The following is a 21696-nucleotide window of genomic DNA, read 5'->3' on the forward strand; positions in this document are numbered from 1 at the left end:
GCAGTTTAATCGGCTAAACTATAGCATGTATTGTTAATACCCTACTTTCTAAATTATAAGTTATACCCATATCAGTTTTTGCTACAAAAAAATTCTATTGTAGTATGTCTATTTAACCTAATGATGTAATTAAAAATTTATGTAGTGCCGCTACACAAAACTTGAAATACTATTTTCGACAAAATGCAGAGTCAACATTGAGGAGTCTTTATTGTTTTTACATTTCATCGTCAACGTCGATTACTTTCAAACCAAATAATATTATTACTACTGTACTTTCAACATATATAGTTGGTCTTTAATTACAAGGTGTGTTACTATAAGAATCAATTTTCAACTAACATACTCTTACCAATAAATCAGCTGTTTTCCACGCGCTAAGTAATTAAGAAGCTTAATTTAACACCTAATTTTTGAATTATAAGTTGATATCGTAACAAAATTACTAGTGTCTTAACTTATTAATTAGGTCAAATAGCGGTTTTAGTCCCCGAGTTATTGTCTAATTATGATTTTAGTCCTTGTGTTAATGCACTAAGCACATTTAATCTTTAATTAAATAAAGTGTGCGATTTTAATTCGTACACCTAACTTGAAATTAACACCGTTAACTTTAACTACTTTTCTTAAACACTTCGATCATTCTGCAGGAACAACATTTATACTTGATACAAAAAAACAGTATACACTCAATTTGCACCTTCCATCTCTTTTTGTTTCTCTATATCTCTCCCTTCTCCCTTCCCTTTACCCCCTTCCCAGATAACCTCTTCATTATTACCTATAGTATAATTAGTTGTTTGCAGGCCACTAATCTCACTTTTAGTGAACCGTTGCGGATTCAATATTTAAACTTTATGGGTTCGATATTTTAGGACACCAACTTCAAATGCTAATAATCAAAGGCGGAGCAACAATCTTAGCTATGACTTCGATAGAACCCCCTAGCGTTGGCCATAATTCTTACATTTATGTTATGAAATCTACAGAATATATATTAATAATTTAACTAGAACCCCATAAGCTATCTTCTATGAAATTCAGAATTCATAAACTCAATTCTAAATCCGCCTACGCTACACCAGGCAGATTTAGGCCAAAACTAAAGAATTGTCGAACCTATAGCTTACACTATAGATCTGCTCCGTCTCCGCTCCCGTCTGTGTATAGAAATTAAACGCAATTATTTTTCTCTTCTAATAAAACCTACTATATTATAGTAGTTGAATAAACAAATAATTTTCCATCCTCCTATTATTTTTATACTTATATATTTATAAACTTTAGGGTGAGAGAAAGAAATGACTGCGTTTGTTTGAGTCTTTGTCCCCCTCTCTCTCCTTCTTCTTCCTTTCCCTTTCTTTCCACTCAAAAACCAAATCTCCATAGCAAGCGTCTTCTTGTTTTCTAAATCTCATATTCAAATCTACACAAAACAAAAGAAAATAATCCCATTTTTTAAGCCTTATATTAAACAACAAACATATAGTACTAGTTTTTAATATTTCCATTTGATATTGTTTTTTATAGTTTTTTTTTTGCCTCTTGTGTTTTCTTGTACTTTTGATGTTTTAGTCATGGCTGGTTTGGATTTAAGCACTGCTTCTCGTTATGTTCATCAACTTCACCATCCAGCTGACTTCAATCTACAAAGACAGCCAGATGATGAAGCTAACAAGAACCAATTTTCCGATGACCATCACCACGAGGATAACGGTCACCAGAATCAAGGTCAGAGAGAACACACTTTTATTTACTTACTTATTTCTTCAATCAGCGCGCCCTCTCAACCGTGCTGACTGATTTTTTTTTTCATGAATCAAACTCGGAATTTATTTTGAAAATAGGTGGTGGTGAGCAGTGAGACTTGAGTCCAAGACTTCCTATCTATTTTCATATCATATTGAACTATTTGACTGGTCATCTCAAATAAAATTAAATCGATTAGAGAGACCACACTTTATTATGTCTTCGATCGACACGCCCTCTCACCCGTGCTCAGTTGATTCTTTTTTTTTTTTTTTTCTCTATGAACTAAACACATAATTTTTTTTATTTTACACAATATATAGGTGGTGCCTGGTGGTGAGACTTAAATCCAACAAGACTTTTTTTCAGTCTGAAACTATGTTGAATCATGTGACAATTTCATAAAAGAATTTAAAAGATGAACGAGAGTGCAATTTTATTTACTTAGTTATATCTTCAATCAACACACCCCTCTCTCAGGGGTCAACCTGATAGGTGCAGAGGCGAGACTTGAATCCAAGACCTTTTGCCTGTTTTGGTAGCATGTTGTATTATTTGACAGATTATTTCATCTAAAAGTTAGAACTGTTAGAGAGAGCATATGCTTATTTACTTAACTATGTCTTCAATAACAGGTGATATCGTTGGCCGGAGACCTAGAGGACGGCCGCCGGGGTCGAAAAACAAGCCAAAACCACCAGTAATTATCACTAGGGAAAGTGCAAACACATTGAGAGCACATATATTGGAGATTGGAAATGGATGTGATGTATTTGAGTGTGTTTCAACTTATGCTCGGAGAAGACAAAGAGGAATCTGTATATTAAGTGGCAGTGGGACAGTAACAAATGTTAGCATAAGACAACCTGCGGCAGCTGGTTCTGTAGTAACATTGCATGGAAGATTTGAGATTCTTTCACTTTCTGGCTCATTCTTGCCTCCACCAGCTCCACCAGGTACGAGATTGTGTGAACATCTCATTCAAAATTTAAACAATTAAAGAAAAAACCAGTACTGGGGAAGTTCAACGAAGGAGGTTCAGTTGATCCTCTTCATTGAAATGTTATACTGTAGTAGTAGGGTAAATTGTGACAGAGCTAAGTGCGATGAAGGGGGTTCAGTTGTATCCCCCTTCATCGAAAAGTCATACTTTCATAATAAGGTAAAAAATATTAAGTAAGTATATCTTTATGTTCTTGAATCTCCTTCACATATGGAAGTTACATGATATTACAAGTTAGAATACTACATGTGACAACATTCTTATATTTCAAGTTAGAATCCTACATGTGACAACATTCTTATATTTTCTTGAATCTCCCTATTCAAAAGAAAGCTGGCGAAGGAGCTAAGTGCAATGAAGGGGGTTCAGTTGAATCCCCTTGGTCAAAAAATTATATTATAGCAATAGGGTAACCTTTTCTTTTTATTATGTTTTTGAATACCCTTGACATAAGGAAGTTGTACCAGCTCACAAGGTTGAATGCTACATGCCACAACATTCCTTTGAATCCCTTTTATTAGGAAACTTGGTTCAGTAAAATTTACAGTTTCATTTACTTAATTATGTCTTCAACAGCTGTTGTGATTTAACCATATGATGGTTTTTCATATAAAAATTTAAGCTATTAGAGAAAACACTATTTTAGCTACTTAATTATATCTTCTACAGTTCCAACATGTGCTATGAATTAACGGTGTGTCGTCTCATCTGAAATTAAGACACAATCTTATTTACCTAATTATGTCTTCAACAGGTGCGACGAGTCTGACGATTTTCTTGGCTGGCGGACAAGGGCAAGTTGTTGGAGGAAGTGTAGTAGGGGAATTGATTGCTTCTGGACCAGTTATTGTTATAGCTTCATCTTTTACAAATGTTGCTTATGAGAGACTGCCATTAGAGGATGATAATGAAGGAGGAGGACTTCAAATGCAACCACAAGTATCACAAGTCTCTAGTGGCAATAATGGCCCTAATAGTGGTGCTGGTGTTAATAATAATAATAATAGCCAATTTCCTGACCCTTCATCTGGATTTCCATTCTTTAATCTTCCTTTGAATATGCCTAATGGTCAACTACCATTTGGTGTCTAATAGCTACATACTCTTGAAGATTAGAGTAATTGGTTGTGATGACTTCTGTAAATGTGTGTGCATCATGGTGTTCGATCACAGTATTATCTTTGAGAAGCTGAAGTCGAGTTGTTGTTGATATCGTATGAGAAATGATCGAATCGACGAAGAAATTAGGGGATTCTTGAATCATACAAAAGTCAGGAAATTTTTAATGTACCACGTTTGTCATAGTGATGGATCTAGTGAATGTTGGATTTTCTCCATTTCTTTTTCTGGGGTCTTTTTTTTTTTTTTTTTTTTTTTAATTTTTAATTTTTATTTTTATGTTTTCTTGTTTTGTTCTTCTTGGTTTTGTAACTCTATGAATCTGAAAATAGTGATGATCTTCTACTCTTAATGTTCTTTATGGAACTCTTTTCTATAAAGAAGAAATGGTTTGAGAATGCAATCCTCAGATTAGTTCACCTTTGTCACTGAAGAAAATTCGAAAGACTAGTCTACCTGCTAAATTTAACTTATTATTTGATGTATGGTTCTCTTCGTTTCTCTTCTTTTCTCTTCTTTTTTTTGTTTTTTGTTTTTTGTTTTTTTCTCTTTTCTCTATAGTAATTACACATAAAAGAAAAAGCTATTTGCCAATAGTCTAAGGAGATCGTTGATGGTAGACTTTTTTCTCCCCTTGCATTGCTTTCAAGAATAGTACCCCCTCCACCTCAATTTATATTACACCTTTTGCTTCTCAAGAGTTAAATTGCTAATCTTGGAACTAAAATGGATTAGATCAATTTAATATTTTAAATTAAATTTTAGATATTTAAAAAATATACGAAAAAAGGTATTATATAATTACGTATGTAATATAATTGTTCTCATGTCAACATAATGAAAAAATATATGTTAAAGTATTGGTCAAAATTCACATAATTTGAATCTTGAAAAGCGAAAAATATCACATAAATTAATACAGAGAAAGTAACTATATACAGTGTAACACTTAAAACTAAGGACCCGTCTGGCCATAAGAATTATTCACTTTTTCCGGGAATTTTTTTTTCACTTTTTTCAAAAATTATTGTTTGGCCATGAAAATTCCAAATGTATTTGGAATTTGAAAAACAAGAAAAACTTATTTTTCACAACCAAAATCTTGTTGAAAAAGTACATTTCAACAAAAAAAAAAAAAAATCTATTTGCAAAAACTATGGCAAAAAACAACTCTAACTCTAAAATTCCAAAAAAAATAAAAAAGTTTTTTATTTTCACGACCAAACGCCTACTAAATGCATGTATTAATATAATGCCAATAAGGGTTTTTACCACACTAGGATTCTTCTAGTTTGATGAAATTAAGTTCATGTGGTGGAGGTTCTATTAATGACATGTCTTACATTAATGTTTGAGCTGAATTTCTTGATGTTGCTACTACTAGTCTACTTTTTTGGGAATTTGATCCCACCGGTCAATTGCTGAAAACAATGCTTTTTTTTCTTCTCTCTCAGCTTATTGACCATTAGGAAAATGGCATTTTCATCTGTGAGACATGACAAGTTTTCAGTACTTGTCTTTCAAATATTTGTACTACCAATTAAATCTACCGCTTATTTTATCTCAAAAGAAGAAAAAAAAAAAAAAAAAAAAAAAAAAAAAAAAAAAAAAAAAAACCTTTGGAGAATACTTTCAGTAGTGATCTTGAGTTCTCAATTTCTCTCTGGTAACATGCTTTTATTAATTTATGGGAAATCTGCTCACATGAAAAATAAGATTTTCTAATTTCATACTCATGATGAAAACATTTTGCTCCAGAGCCTGCCCAATCTCGGGTTCGAGTTTTGATAATGGAACTCTTTTGATAAGGAGTGTTTTCACTTTAACAAGCCTTACATGGCGAGCGTCTGGATTAAACAAATATTGAATATCGGGTAAAAACCATAAAGAAAAGAAAAGTAAGGCTTCAGCATGACATGGATGTGTTATGAAGTAAAATTGGGAGATGGTTTACTATAATTAAGCCTTTACATGCTCTTCTCATGTGGGGCAGGGGACGGAGCCATAATTTCGCTTATGAGTTCGGTAGAACACAGTACTTTTAGTTTACACTTTATATTTTTGCTAAAAAATTACTTAATATGTATAAAAAGTTTATCAGAACTCAACAAGTTGACTTTTTTAGAATTTAAAACTAATAAACTCAAAATTCGAACTCAGCCTCTCCAAGGATAAGGAATTTCAAGTTTACAACATTCTTTATGAAATAAATTGGGCACTTTATATTTTTGAAATGCCAATATTATTCTTCACCACACCCTTACTTGATGCTGCAATCTCAGTTCTTTTTACTATTATTAAACTGAATGGTTCTATTTTGTCTACCATGTTTCCATTAAAGAAAGATTTCCTCTTAAATAGTGCACTTTACGATTTCAACTTGCTTTAATTTATTCTCCACTAATGAGTAGTTATATATGTGAATGTAAAGAATAACGACTATTTGTATGGGAAAAAAAGGATTCCTTAAAGCCACATATATATATATATATATATATATATATATATATATATATATATATATATATATATATAGAGAGAGAGAGAGAGAGAGAGAGAGAGAGAGAGAGAGAGAGAGAGAGTGTTTAAGTTTGTGCAGCGACTCTATGTAGGTAAAATTGATCTACAATAATAGGCAACTATTCATATTAATTTTAATATGGGGACCTAAAAAACAAAGTGATAACTTGTTAAAAAACAAAGTGATAACTTGTTATAATAAGTTAAATTAAACTGAAAATGGACAAATACTTTAGACTGTTGATGCACAAAACTTAAAATCCCCATATATTTAGAAATTCATAGAGTTATGTTATTTTATGAGAGCAGATAAATATATAGAAAGGTACCTGCTTTATTTTAAGAAATAATTTATACATTTACTAGCACTATCTTTTTTCCTCAAAAAAGATATAGCAAGATAGCATGGAGAACTTATAATGTATGCATGGAGAACTTACAAAGTTTGTTCTTGTGGAGGATTGTTATATAGAAATAATTTATTGGCTTTACTAGAAGTTTAATAAAGGGACATTCGTGCTTAACTTTTCCTAATACAAAAGATCTATATAACCTAAAATAGGGGGGTCGTTTTGCTTTTTCTTTTCTATTTTATTTCCTTTTTGATTATTGTCAAAATTGTTGGCCTAACCCTACTTGAAGATGCTGCAATCCTTAGCAATTTAGGCTAAATTTGGGTCTAGATCTAAGGGGATCTTTATCTTTTCCTTATTTAACTTTCACTAATTGTTTTGTTTATTTTCAACACCTTGGATCATCTTATTGATTACTGCGCCCTTTTCCTCATTTCTGAGAGCATAAATACTCATTCCTGTAATTCTTTCTTCGTTTAAACTTCACCCTTCACTAAAAGTGCTGCCAAATGAATGGATCTTATGAGTGTCTGTGAATAACAAATCATAGATCAAACTGTAGAAGTTATTCAACAAATCATAGATCAAACTGTAGAAGTTATTCATTCATGTATTTCTTTCTTGACTTGAACCTCACCCTTCACTTTTAAGACATTGTGTCATAGTAAGGTGCTGCTAAATGAATGGATCTTATGAACGTTCATGAATGACAAATCGTAGATCAAGAATATTTTTAAGTATTCTCATAAAACTTTTTGTCAGCTAAATATATGAGTTACAAAAAAGCAAACTTGAATCGTCAATATTGTTACGCTTATGTTGGAGGGTGGGCTGATGAGGGAGGCTACAAAGAGAGACTAATTGGCTACTAGGTAGGTGACTAATAGGCTACTAGGTAGGTAATCTTCTAAAGAAAGGGTACACTTGATATCTTAGGCGAATCCCACATTAAAAGAAAGCGAAGGATTTTATAAGACATAATACAAGGACACATGGTACGCGCATTTTTAGGTTCGATGATAGCGCAACCGAAGAGACAAATCTATGAGGACTGTTGGATCAAAGTGGACAATACTATGGGCTTGGGGGCGTGACAAACATTCACCACATAATTTGGTGTTTGGTGGGAGGAGGAGAGATACTAGTATTTCTTTACTTCCAAATTATGAGTTGTTAGGACATAGATATCTCAACTTACCAACTAAAATCGAATAAACAATGGATGAATTATTTAAGCAAGACTTGATCTCAAGCTAAATAGATCATTTTTGTCTTTTCTAGGTTATTATTAAATTATCAAACAACTTGTTAATTCAAAACCCAAATAGACAAATAAACTAAAGAGCTGACCAAAAACACGTCTGATAGTGATCTATAATTAAATTAAATTGAACCTCTATGCTCAGCCCTCCGTTTACTCAACAAGCTATTCAATTAGTATGATTTTTAGTGGAACAAATTAATGACAACTGTTTTATGTCCAATAAAAATAATTAGGAAATGATTAATGACAACTTACTCAACTACAACGACATTTCTGCACAAATATTTGGTAATGACTAATCAATTAACATTAATCATGCATAGACTGACGATATAAAAAACTTTTACGATGTAATTAACCTTTTATTTCAAGCCAACTACGTTTTATCTATTATAGGTAGCCAGTGAATGCTTATTAAATAAAACTTGTAATATCTTTCCGGTAACATGATTTTATATAGTCTTACAATCGTACGTATGTAAAACATAAACTCTTAATTATGTTATAAGAAAATAGCTGATGACAACATGTGTAAACATTAATAGTGTACCTAGATCTCTTCCATGTTTTGGTCAATTTCACATAATTATTTAGTTTAGCATTCGTAAGTACTCAGATACATATTGCATCATGATAAATCATTAATTAAGATTATTACATTATTCATGTATTTTATAAGAAAAGAAACGACTGACTGATCAATTTCGAGGTATATATTTGCCAATGAATAGTGGCGTTAGATCCCCCAATATTTGCATATACAATACTTCCTTCGTCTCAAATTATTTGTCGTTTTAGGAGTTCAATGCATAATAATTATTTTTTCTCTATTTTACCCTTAATAGAATTTTGTCATTAATGGAGTTGATACAGAAATGGAGTAAACATTTAATGGAGAGACTTATCACTTAGACCTAAATAGGGTAAAGTTGGTCAAATACCTCTCCTAATTAATAGTCCCTCCGGATTAAAAAGAGCGTCCACTTAACCTTTTTTTCTTGGGTCAAAAAAGAGTGTCCACTTATCAAATCAAAAAAGAATTAACCTTGTTTTTTCAGATTTGCCCCTCTTAAGTGTTATGTGATCAAATCCAATACCTATTTAATGAGCGGTAGTTAAGTCAAATTACCTATTTTTTTTTCTAGGAGTTAGTATTTTCTTAAGTGGTGTGCAAATGACTAAGTGAACACTCTTTTTTATTCGGAAAAAATATTTCTTAAGGGGCATGTAAAACAAAAAGTGACAAATAATTTGAGACGAAGGGAGTATTGTAGCTAGCTAAAGGTTCTTTACCTAGCCTTTAATCCTCCAAACCTTTTGTACAGTAACACTAAAGTTCTTATTAATGTATCCTCCACTTAATGCCATTAGCAGACTAAGGAAAACTCTAGCTAAGCTAGAGAATATTGCCAACGAGTGCCTATTTCTCCTGTTTTGTATAGGGGTGGTACAAGCGACTACCTAGTGTCATTTTCAGTTAAAAAAAAAATAGGTGGAATAGGCAGTTTTTCTGCATGTTATGAGTTTTTAGGTACCATATGAAAAGTCGTAAGGAAATAGCCAGAATTTAATTGAAAACAAAATTCGGATAAAAATACCACTACTTAAAATACGGAATAACTTACAAAGGTCTGTGCCAGGTTTGAATCCCATGAATTCTTCTTTAGTTTTGAAACTCCGGCAATTTTTTGAACCCAATGGACTGTTTCTTGATTTTGAACTTATAAAGGCTTGGAACCCATAAATTCTTTATTGATTTTGTAACTCCGCCAAATTTTTGAAGCAGATGAATCATTACTTGGTTTTGAAATTATAAAGATTTGAACCCCATGAATCCTTCCTTGGTTTTGAAACTCAACCAAAAATTTAAACCTCATAAAGCGTTACTTGGGTTTCACTTGTTAATTCTTCGAATTCCAGCAACGTTTGCTAGGGTGTTTCCATGTTTTAGTTGGAGTATTTCTTATCTAAAACTTTTTTCGTGTCAAAAGAGTGGCTAAATATTATATATAATTCTTAAAATAGTGACTAATATTCGATAGCAGGTGTGCTAAAAATGGCTATATACCTACTTAATAATTGCCAAGGCAAAGAGCCCAAAACAAATTATTGATTGACCCTCAATCCGATAACATTTTTTTGTGCCGGTTACCCTTCAAAGGCACTAGTCTTTAATTTTTACCCTTCGCCTAATACCCTGAGGTTCTGGGTTCGAACCCAGCTCAATAAAAAGAAAAAAGGAATTTCGCAAGGCAAAAGTTTGTAGCAAAGTTAGGCCTATTCGGCCAAAAGTTAGGCTTTAAGGCAGAGGTTTGCCTTAAGGCAAACTTTTATCCAAAACTAGGCCTTAAGTCAAACCTCTGCCTTAAGGCCTAACTTTTGCCCAAAATTAAGTCTATTTGGGCAAAAGTTAGGCCTTAATGCAGAGGTTTGTAAAATTTTGACTAAGTTAAAAAGAAAAAAAAATTGCCTGAAGGCTTTTCTCTCTCTTAAGGTAGAGTTTGAAACTCTGCATGACGCAGAGTTTTGCATGCAAAACTCTGTCTTGCGAATCTAATTCTACCATGCGATTTTTTTTTTTTAAAATTTTTTGACTGAGCGAGAGTACGTACTCGAAACCAAGAAATTTTTAGCGAAAGACAAAAATTAAAGATCACCAATTTGAGGGACAAAAATTAAAGACCAGTGCCTTTGAAGCACAATCGGGCAAATGATCCATAACATAAAGGAATGAAGTATATCAATCATGACACTTTAGTGGCCAAAATCAAGAAACCTTGCTGGGTTCAGTTGCACTTTTGTCCCTATTTTGTGCTGGTCTTTAATTTTGGTCCTTCAAAATAGAACTTATTTTATGCCTAGAGGGGAATAAGTTACGCATCATAATATTCACAAGTTATGCCAACTCCCTTAAAGAACTCTTCCCCTCTAAGATTAAGTTCGATTTTGAGGGACAAAAATTAAAGACTAATTTGAAGGCTAAAAATTAAAGACCAGTCCATTTGAAGGCCAAACCGTGCAATTACTTCAAGTAGGGGTGTTCATGGGTCGGTTTGGGTTAAAATCAAAACCAAACCAATCTAATCGGTTTTTAAAATTATTAAAACCAAACCAAACCAAATATAACACATATCCATCGGTTTGGTTGTAGTCACTTTGGTTCAGTTTGAGTTGATTTTCGGTTTTTAAGAAAACTAACAGTATTTCTCTCTTTCATGTTTTTTTTTTTCCTACAATTAGGAGAGAATGTTTTATGCTTTTCCAACTTATAATTCGTTATTACCTTTTTATTGTGGTAGTTATAGTTTTCTTGCATTATGGAGAAAATGTCTTAGGATTTATAAATTTTAATGAAGTGAATAAAGTTTATAAGAAATACAAAAAATAAATCTAGGTAAATCTTATAGTTGTTTCTTTAAATAAATGAGTTTGAATTTATGGATTTCGTTTTTAAATGGGCTTAAGGTATAAAGTTCATTAGCTTATTAGAGATAAATAAAATTGTGCTTAAAAAGTATAAAAATTATTTAAAAGTATTTATAAAAATTAATGTATTGCATATATATAATTATAAAAATTATGTATAAAATATATCGGTTCGGTTCGATTTTTTCTTCGGTTTGCTTTTAGTAAAACTAAAACCAAACTAAATATTATCGGTTTTTAAAAAATTAAAACCAAACCAAACCCAACCAAAGTAAGTATCGATTTATTTAATCGGTTTGGTTCAGTTTTCGGTTTGGATCGATTTTTAACCAAACCATGAACACCCCTCTTCAACCTTGATATGTAGAAGAAATTGCACGGTTTGACCTTCAAATGGGCTGGTCTTTACTTTTTGTCCTTCAAATGGGCTGGTATTTAATTTTTGGCCTTCAAATGGGTTGATTTTTCATTTTTGTCCTTCAAAAATCGAACCTATGCCTATCGGGAAATAAGTTCTTTAAGAGTGTTCGACACAACTTATGAGATATATTATGATGCGAAAATATAAACTTATGCCCGCGGAAAAGTTGTCTGTGTTGAGGGACAAAAATTAAAGACCAGCATAAAATAGGGCCAAAAGAGCAACTGACCCTCTTATCTATGATTTATTTGGTAATTTTGTAGTCCAATTATTTCTCTTGTTTTTCAAGGAAAGTGAAGTTTCAGAAATGACATGCATATAGAAATCTTTTAACTGATCTCGGAAGTTTAAAAAAAAAAAAAAAAAAAAACTATCAAATGGGACACAATAAGAACCACCATTAATTTGATGATAGTAATATATATAGTAGGAAGTAGGAACAGTCAAATACCAGTACTTGCCAATTAGTATACATTGTTTTCCAAAAGAACCAAATGTGCCTATGACTTCAAGTATCTTCATTGAACAACAACATGTTACTAGAGGGAAAAATCATAGTACCTTCTAGTTAATCTATGTAAACTTCTATTTCTAGTACACACAATAAAATCATAAACAATCAACTGAAATTCAATCCACTTGTAATATCGAATCATAATCTATACACTTTTAATCTGTATATGTTATTCGAACTCTCCAAAAATACGTCAGTACTCGTATCGAATGCTCCAAAAATGCATTACTGTTGAAGGATTTAACGTGCAGCTGTTGATTATTTTAAAGAATTTTAGCAACATAGCTTTTCAACAATCTTGGGCATAGAAGTCAATGGTCTCTTTGAGATTGAGCTTGAACAAAGAAGAACAATCATTTTGCATCAACCACAACATGTGCTCAAACAACATAACATCCACATCCACAAAAATCACTTTATTTTCCTTATTCTCATTCACTTCCCTTCTATCTTCTTTCTTCGTTACCATTTCAATCAAAATCCTAAAAGGGCTTTCTTCCAACACAAATGCCTCCACCAAGAATTCCCTCTTCTCTTTCCCCGCCACGACCGTCACCTGATCAGTATCTGAATCTCCATAACCATTTTTCGAGAGTGGCTGGTAACCTAACTGGCCCGAGCAACGCCTTTTCAAGATTGATACAGGAAGAATTATGCAATCCATTATACGGCGAAGAAGTTGCAAAAGGTTCTAGCTAGGAAGTTGTGTGTTTAGCTAACTACTTTGTATATGAGATATTCTTGAAGGTGTTGGATTTGGTTATAGTTGTTATTTGACTTGTAGTTTGATGATGAAAGAGTTATTAAATGAGGGTGTGGATTGAATTGGCCAGCCAATGGCTAATGAGATATATATATATATATATATATATATATATGCAAATAAATTAAAGTAAAATACTATTGGTGGTAAGAACTAATTTTGAATAACAATTGATGTAGATTAATTTCAATGGTATATTTTGATGGAAATTGAACCGTTTGAGTGAAAAGATGGTAGGAATTTGGAAAGTGCCAGACAATTTGACAAATGGTGAGGCCAATGGGGTAGGCAATTTGGGGCTCATAATGTCGCATCAATTATTTAATCAATTGTGTAACGATTCAGACGTGAGTCTTTTTTATGATTCAAGCACGTGTAAACACTATGACGGAGGATAGGGTAGAAGGCTAGTAGTAGGATTAGTAGTACTTTCTCTTACTGGACCAGTATTATTTCTGTCAATTGCTGGTATTTTTATTTTAGCATTCGCATACCTCTTATTCTTAATTTTCTATTGCTACTTGTTGTCCTTTCTGCTTTAGTTTTTTTTGCTATTTTGATGTTGCTTCCATGTCACTTGGTAAGTGGGAACAACCTTCCATACCTATCGAGGTTGAGGTAAGATCTGCGTCGTTGTCATAAACCGCTTGCGGAATACGTTGGGTATGTTGTTGTTTTGCCCAGATCTTGTGTGTATATATATATATATATATTAAGAAATCTACTAAATATCCATAAATATTTGACCGTGGACTTAAGACCGTTTTAGGAACTCATAAACTTCAAATTTTGAATTCGCGTCTATATAAATTATTATCAATAATAAGTGACAATGAAATTTGAACAGAAGACAATGCCACGTTGAATTACGTGACCATCTTTATCTAAAAGTTTAAATTAACAGAGATAACATACGTTTACTTAATTATATTTTCGGCATTAATTTTTTACAACCTATTTTAAGTAATATAGTAGCCTCTCTCACTATCCAATAATGTATCTTTTTCCATAAAATGGTGGAAAATGGGTTAAATTTGATTAAAAGAAGTGGATATATACTTTGGACAGTAAAGTTTCATAAATTTTGTCATCAGTTTCTCTTTCTGATACTCCAACTAATTTTAGGCCAATTAGCAACTGCAAATAGTTGAGTTTCAACTAAATCAAACATTACCAAATAGGAACTAGCTAAAACATTACTTAGCCATCAAACACTAATGCTGGCAATCAAACACTAATGCTGGCAAGGTTGCAGTTTTCTACAACTAGTGAATTACAGGTAAAATTCACAAATAACCGCTTTTCAATTCCGATAACTGAATAATAGTTTCTAGCATGGTGTTTCGAATTATACAGGCCACTATATGGAGTTTGAATTCTACATTAAAAATTGGGTGGAATAGTTAGTTATTGAAGCCTGAATCAATATTTAGCCACAATTTTAAATATAACTGAAAATAGCCTCTGTTGGGCTAAAACGGCCCACAGATACTCTTAACATGATGTGATGTTGTTTGCTTTGGACCAAGTCCGCGCGGTTTCCCCAAAAGGCCTCACATCATTAAGAGTATCCAACACCTTATAAGTAGCTCTTTTTTCTATTCAACTACCAATGTGGTACTTTGTTCGTACACCCAATAATCTCCCCTCAAACTAAGTTCCACATGACTCATCACGGGTTAGAGATTTAATGTGTCTTTGTGTCATCCACATCGTCAAAGTATTTACGGTCACCGAAGCCCAAAGGCTGTGTATGCGTCTTCAAAGTTATGGGTAAATGTCGTAAACCAACCCATAAACAAGCAAAGGCACTAAGCCGGGCCCCATGCCAGATTCAACCATCTTCATACTCGTCTCGCCAAACCATTGGTTCGATCTGGAGTTGTTCAAGCAACGTCTACGTATACTCTTAATATGATGTGATATTGTCCGCTTTGGGCCAAGCCTGCACGGCTTTCCCCAAAAGACCTCTCATCATTAAGAGTATCCAACACCTTATAAGTAGCTCCTTTTTCTTTTCGGCTATCAATGTGGTACTTTGTTCGCACACCCAACATTTAGTTTAAAAATAAAATTTGGACAAAAATATCCGTAGCTAAAACTTGGTACAGTTCCAACGCGCAGTATTGGAGTTAGAAGCTTTGGCAAGTGGAACTCCTAACATATTGTATTGGGGTCCGAAAATTTGCTAAGTTTCAAACTTCACGAATGTTTCATGGAGTTCAAATCCTAGGAACAATTTATGGAGTTGAAACATATAAATGTTCAAACTACTATAAAAATTTTCTGAAGTTCTTCCATGTTTCAATTAGGGATACTTTTGTCACTGTGATATCTCAGCATTAAAAAGTAGCTAAAGCACTAAATAGATTTTAGAAGCTGGCCAAACCTTAATTAACTGTCTAGAAATGATTATTTTTTAATTTCTTCTAATTCCGCATGTCAAAATCTAAAACATTATCATAAAATTTCATTTCATCTTGACAATACTGCGACCAGAACACTAATGCCGGTGTAGATAATAAAATTCGCGGTGAGAAAATAATAATCCAGATAGGAAATATAGCAACAATCATAGTATTAATTTGATTTCAAATTTGAGTGTTACAATCTCTATGAATCCTCTGATTCTTCCTTTCGATAATAAATTCAAGGGCTTTTGAGCTTGATCTTGAACTTGATGGATTTGATCTTGACTTGTACTTGAATTCAAGGGCTTGAAGCTTAATTTTGAATTTGTTGGTCTTAATCTTGAGAACTTGTAGAGAAATACTTGCTTGTTTGAAACTTGGAGCTTGTAGAGTAATCTGACATTTGATCCACGAGCTCTTTCTACTTGTTAGAATTTTCTGGTCCTTTTTTTGAATTATGAGGCCCCTATTTATAGTTGTAATATGGAAGAATTGTGATAAGGATGAACTCCTTTTGACCAATCAAATTGAAGTTGACATGGCGATAATTTAATTGATACGAACATGTCACTTGTACATGTGATGCATTTTCATTGCCTTGTGATTTGACTAAAAATGTTGTGTCATTTTGACATGTGGCATAATCCAATTGGCTCCTTCGTTTGACATGGCATGTCACGTCATTTGACATGTGGCACCAAACTGAACCTCTAAGAAGATAACACATCTTGGGCTTAACAAAGTGGGCTCATCATTTATAGCCCAATTAAATGAGCTAGCCCAATGAATTTGGACCGTTTTAATTAAATTCATATTTATTAGACTTAAATATTCAATTATATTAGCTCATAATTTTTTTTATGGGAGATTGACCTATATATACATAATAAGAAAAGTATTTACGAAATATAACGAAACTTTTTAGTTTACAAAATATATACGAAATTTTCGCTTAAGTTTTTTTTTTTTTTTTTTTTTAAATTTATTTATTTAAAAAAACATTTTTTTTAAAAAAATAATTAATTTTTTTCTGCTCAAGGTTTAAAGGTTTAAAAAATCGCTTAAAATTTTGTGTATGAAAAATGTATGAAATGTGTATATCTTGCTCAAAGCTTAAAGTTCGCTCACAATTTTGTGCATGAAAAATGTATGAAATGTGAATATATGGTTCAAGGCTTAAAGCTTTCGCTCATTTTGTGTATAAAAATAGTATGAATTATGTATATCTCGCTCAAGGCTTAGAATATCACTCACATTTTTTGTATATAACATTCATGTTAGGTATCTAGAAAATTAATGCAACTGCAACAACATTGTATACAACATTCATACAATATTTAAAGCTTAAAAAAAGCGCTCAAAATTTTATTTGTGAAAAATGTATGAAATGTGTATATCTCACTCGAGGCTTAAAAAGTTCGCTCAAAATTTGTGTATGAAAACCATATTAAAAAATTTCGCACACATATATACATTTCATATAGTTTTTATACACAGAAAATTGACTGAATTTTTTAAGCATTGAGCTAAATTTTTTTAAATATATATTTTTTAAAATAATTTTTTTTTAATTTTTTTTTAAAGTATGAAAAATGAAGATCCGTTATATTTTGTAAATAAGGAAAAGTATCGTTATGTTTTGTAATAAAAAGTCTTAAGTAGGTACCCTATGTCATTTTCCCTTTTTGTTATTTGAACTAATATATTTTGAATATAATCCGAATTTTTTGTGAATTTAAATTTAATAAAATTTCGTTATCCACAGCTGGCATTGCACTTTTGGCCAACTGGTTAATGCTGGCTATTGTGCGTATCTAATTAACTAGGACCTCTTCATTGTCATAGTCAACCTTAATTACCATTTGTGTTTGTTGCTGTATTACAGCAAAGTTTGACTGGCAGATAATCAATTTCCAACCAACTTGACTAGTGACTTATGGGAAGTTTCTTTTCTACGTCAAGCTCTAACTCTATCCTAAAATTAGGAGTGTTCATGATTTGGTAAAAGTCAGAGTTTTCGAATTGAAATTGAACAAATCGAGATCGAATTAAATAGAAAACAAAAGGAGGTTAACATAATCGTCATCAGTGATAAATCTACCTCATATATGTGATTTTTTTTTCTTCTTCTAAACATTAAGGGACGGATGGAAAAATTATCGTATATTTGTAAAACCTCGACATTTCCGTGTATTAGGTGCCCATCATTTTATTTATGTCCACTTAGCACACACTACTCGTATAATGTTCTTTCCACGTGGGTTTTTTGAAAGGATAAATGCACAAAATTCTATTCTAGTCTGATGACGTTTATCCAGGAGAACTGGTTTTATTGGTTGTAACCCTTTATAAACTTTTTTGTTTTAGTTTTATAACGTTTTTATAATAGATCTTTATATTTTACGTTTAAGAAAACGAAAAAAATAATACATAAGGGATATGAGAAGACAATTTTCTTCTATTTGACTTGTAAGAGGATAAAATATCTCATTTCCTCGTTTATTCGTCATGTTTAATACTGACTTATACGCGATGATATTCAACTTAATATCACACTTGTATTCACGACGGGTTTTAAATGATAATACGACATTCATTTGGTCGTCTATGACCCTTTGTATTGCGGTGTAAATTCATACCAAACACAACTCAAACTATACAAATTGAAAAGAGTAAACATAATCGTACTTAATTTAATTAAATTTGACTTGGATTTAGTAATTTAAGAAATTGAATATCAAAAATATCAAACCAAAATTTTTCAAAAGTGTACTGAACCAGCTGCCGAACACCCCTAACTAAAATTACCTAAGTTTATCCTCACTTAATAGCTCAGGGGTGGAAAAGAGTCTAGTCTAGAGAGATAGAGAGAGAAGAGATTGTATGTATGCTTGTTTCTTATTTTCCTTTTTGTTTTTCAATTTTTATTTTTATTTTTTATTTTCCCACTTATGCTCTTAAATTACGTGTATTATCGACACGTCAACTCAAATGGATGAAGGTTAACGCCAACTAAATTCCATTTTCTGAATTAGAAAATAAGGCAAATATGAGAGGACAAGGTATATCCACTACAAGAAAGAAGACATTTACCAACAAAACTTTTTGTTGCCATAGTATTGACTATTGTTGTAAAAAGTATTTTTGGCAATAACATTTTTTGTTGTTGCATAAACCTTTCCCATAGGCTGTTATTGCAAAGGCGTGCAACAATAACTTTTTTGTTATTGCCAAAATCTTTTGCAACAATAATCAATATATGGCAACAAAATTAAATTGTTTGGCAACTAAAAATGTTCATTTTTAAAAGTTTCATCATATATGCCAATAGTAAAACTAAGTTGTTGCCAAATATTAAATTTTGCCAATATTTTTTTTTTTTTGTTGCCAACGAGTTGTTGCTATTTCTGTATTTTCTTGTAGTGGTAAACGGCTGGAGTATTTTTGTTGCTAACCTCCAAACAAAATCGGCTTTTTTTTCCGAAATAAAAAATTTTGTTCTAAACATACCAATTAAAACATCAAATTTTCTCATGCGCGCATCTATCACTACCCAACGGAGGCATGGTACCGGAGCTAACCTACCGAGCACCACCTAACATGCTTCTTATAATCATATCTCAATGGACCACATGGCTAACTCACAGTTGTCATAATCTGTACGGGCATGAATTCTCAAATAATAGCTCATCCATATGATCACCATCAACTATGCCCATATATATGTATATATACACACAAGCCGACAAGGCTACAAAAATGATATACAAACTATGAACCGGTAAGTTATGGGACTTAACTATACATCTGCCTACCCGGTCTCATATAGAGTACAAGAAATCATAAGGACGGGACAAGACCCCGCCATGCCCAAATATGTTCATAAAAGAGTAATACCACGAGACTAGAGCTCCGAAATAAGTGGAGCGCTCCTAAGACTCCGCTGATGATGCGTCTACGGGATCGAAGGGTGTTCAGCTGCAGCTACTGGGAGGCATGAACGCAGCGTCCATAAGAAAAAGGACGTCAGTACGAATAATGTACTGAGTATGTAAGGCATGAATTGCAACATAATAGGAGATATGGAAAGTAGCATGATATAAGAAAAATAACCTGTACATTTGAATGCCTCTTAAGGCGGATGTCATGCATGCTCAGCTTTAGAAACATAAACCATCTCATACATACATACATATATATATATATATATATATATATATATATAGTATACTGCCCGGCCATATAGGCGCGGTGTTATCATCATGTATATATATTGCTGCGGAACGTGCAGCCCGATCCATATATCATATCATCATTATATATAATGCTGCAAAACTTGCAGCCCAATCCATATATAGATATTGCTGCGGAACGTGCATTCCGATCCATATATCCCGCGTCCGGGATGATATCATAAGCTGCCCACTACAGTGATGTGTACATCTATGTGTCTGCCCAGCCTCCTATAGCGCGGCGCGGTGTGAGAAAATACATACATATATATAAAGCATGCATAAGAGCCCAAAGGAAACATTGTTGTTCTATCGGAGTGACGTAAGGTCGATAAACCTCCGATTATCATTATGGAACTATCATCATGAACATGTCTCACCTTGAAAGAACAAAATCATAAGATGAGATCAACATCAATGAATATAATCAATCATACAACAAACTCAATAATATCATGAGAACATCAAGAACCATAAGCTTTGGTATTGTCACGACCCAAACCGGAGGGCCGCGACTGACACCCAAGACCCTACTCGGCTGAGTGCCATACTGCCATTCTATTCATAAGTCACAACTTTTGTGAACTCTTAAATTATGAAATGACGCTTCCGTCAAGTAAAACATGAAAACTTTTTAATAAAACTCTTTCATCATGTTCGGGACTTCTCCCTTATCGTTAAGTCAAAGAAAACCTTTAGTCACAATAAAATCTTTAAATCAATGGATATGAATACATCGACCTACATGGCCTCTTTACACAACTGTCGACATCTCGACGCACTATCCACAGGACACTGTCTGCAAAGTCTCTAATATGTAACAAGATACCATAACATAAGTTAGGACAGAGCCCCAACATACTTGTAATGCATTGACTCAAGGACATACATAAGTACTCTGACTCGGTAACACTCCAAACAGAAATGGAGCTCACCAATCCAGCTGATAGCCTGGGAATATCCTATAGCAAGTGTCCTTTACTCATCTGTATGCACCTGTGTGGCATGAAACACAGCGCCCCCATGCAAAGGGATGTCAGTACGAATAATGCATCGAGTATGTAAGGCAGAATTTAAACAATATATCTCGACTCGAATGATAAAAGAGTAACAGACTCAATATGTACCTGTAACCCATATTGATAATTATGTATGTGCATATGAACTTTTAATATATATATATATATAATGCATACCTTCGCCCTGCTCGCGGCCCGCCCGGGCATAATAGCATAATGGCCCCGTATCGCGACCCCTTCGGCATCATAATCATCATATACCAGCTGATCAGGTGGTTTGCGTATATAACGCCATATCCCTTCCCCTTCCCCTTAAAATCATGTTGTACATATATATAAGTGTGCAAATGCATGATAATCTTTGTAAAACATCAAAAGACTCCCTTCGAAGCAACTTTTAGTTCAAAATGGGAACTTCTTCCCCTTTTCATTTGTCTCATTCGAGACTTAAAAATCAAATATGAAATACATATGAATAAAGGAACCTTATGAATGCCCTCTTCGGTTAGACTCCATTATGGAAACATACAACTTATGGATGCCCATTCTGGACAAGAACAACACCAATACCATCATAAGAATGTGAACTCTTACATCTAGGAGTGGATTCATTATGAATATCGTTACGTTTCGCACTTGTCATAGATCATGCCAAAATGAAAGAAGGAATAGCCTCAACATACCTTTTTGGTCTCCTACTACTTAACGCTTATCCTTCCATGCTCGTAAATCTACATTCAAGAGAATTCATATTACTGTTAGGCTTATCGTCATATGCTTATCTTAAGTCTTCAAATTAAACCCCTTTAGAATCTGCCAAAATTCGGGCAGCATCTCCCTTATTTATATCCCTAGCCCGAAATCACAATACCAACAATCAACACAACAACAACAACACTAAC

General features: G+C 33.0%; 2 protein-coding genes across 2 annotated transcripts; one reads left to right on the forward strand and one right to left on the reverse strand.

Moving 5' to 3' along the window:
• Window positions 1-1292: 1292 nt before the first annotated feature.
• On the forward strand, window positions 1293-4274 carry LOC132058805 (AT-hook motif nuclear-localized protein 23-like). Its single transcript, XM_059451165.1, has 3 exons — window positions 1293-1731; window positions 2385-2705; window positions 3507-4274. The coding sequence occupies exons 1-3, from the start codon at window positions 1578-1580 to the stop codon at window positions 3842-3844; spliced, it is 813 nt and encodes a 270-aa protein (XP_059307148.1). The 5' UTR covers window positions 1293-1577; the 3' UTR covers window positions 3845-4274.
• An 8384-nt stretch (window positions 4275-12658) lies between these two features.
• Window positions 12659-13033, reverse strand: LOC132067086 (auxin-responsive protein SAUR77-like). Its single transcript, XM_059460222.1, has one exon. It carries the CDS (start codon window positions 13031-13033, stop codon window positions 12659-12661), a length of 375 nt encoding a protein of 124 aa, XP_059316205.1.
• Window positions 13034-21696: the final 8663 nt, after the last annotated feature.

This window comes from Lycium ferocissimum, chromosome 1, assembly GCF_029784015.1.
Source record: "Lycium ferocissimum isolate CSIRO_LF1 chromosome 1, AGI_CSIRO_Lferr_CH_V1, whole genome shotgun sequence".
In the NCBI taxonomy this organism is placed as follows: domain Eukaryota; kingdom Viridiplantae; phylum Streptophyta; class Magnoliopsida; order Solanales; family Solanaceae; genus Lycium; species Lycium ferocissimum.

Coding starts and splice junctions, on each gene's coding strand:
- LOC132058805 (XM_059451165.1), top strand. CDS start 1,578: ATGGCTGGTTTGGATTTAAGCACTGCTTCTCGTTATGTTCATCAACTT. Junction 1,732..2,384: donor TAACGGTCACCAGAATCAAG/GTCAGAGAGAAC, acceptor CTTCAATAACAG/GTGATATCGTTGGCCGGAGA. Junction 2,706..3,506: donor GCCTCCACCAGCTCCACCAG/GTACGAGATTGT, acceptor TGTCTTCAACAG/GTGCGACGAGTCTGACGATT.
- LOC132067086 (XM_059460222.1), bottom strand. CDS start 13,033: ATGGATTGCATAATTCTTCCTGTATCAATCTTGAAAAGGCGTTGCTCG.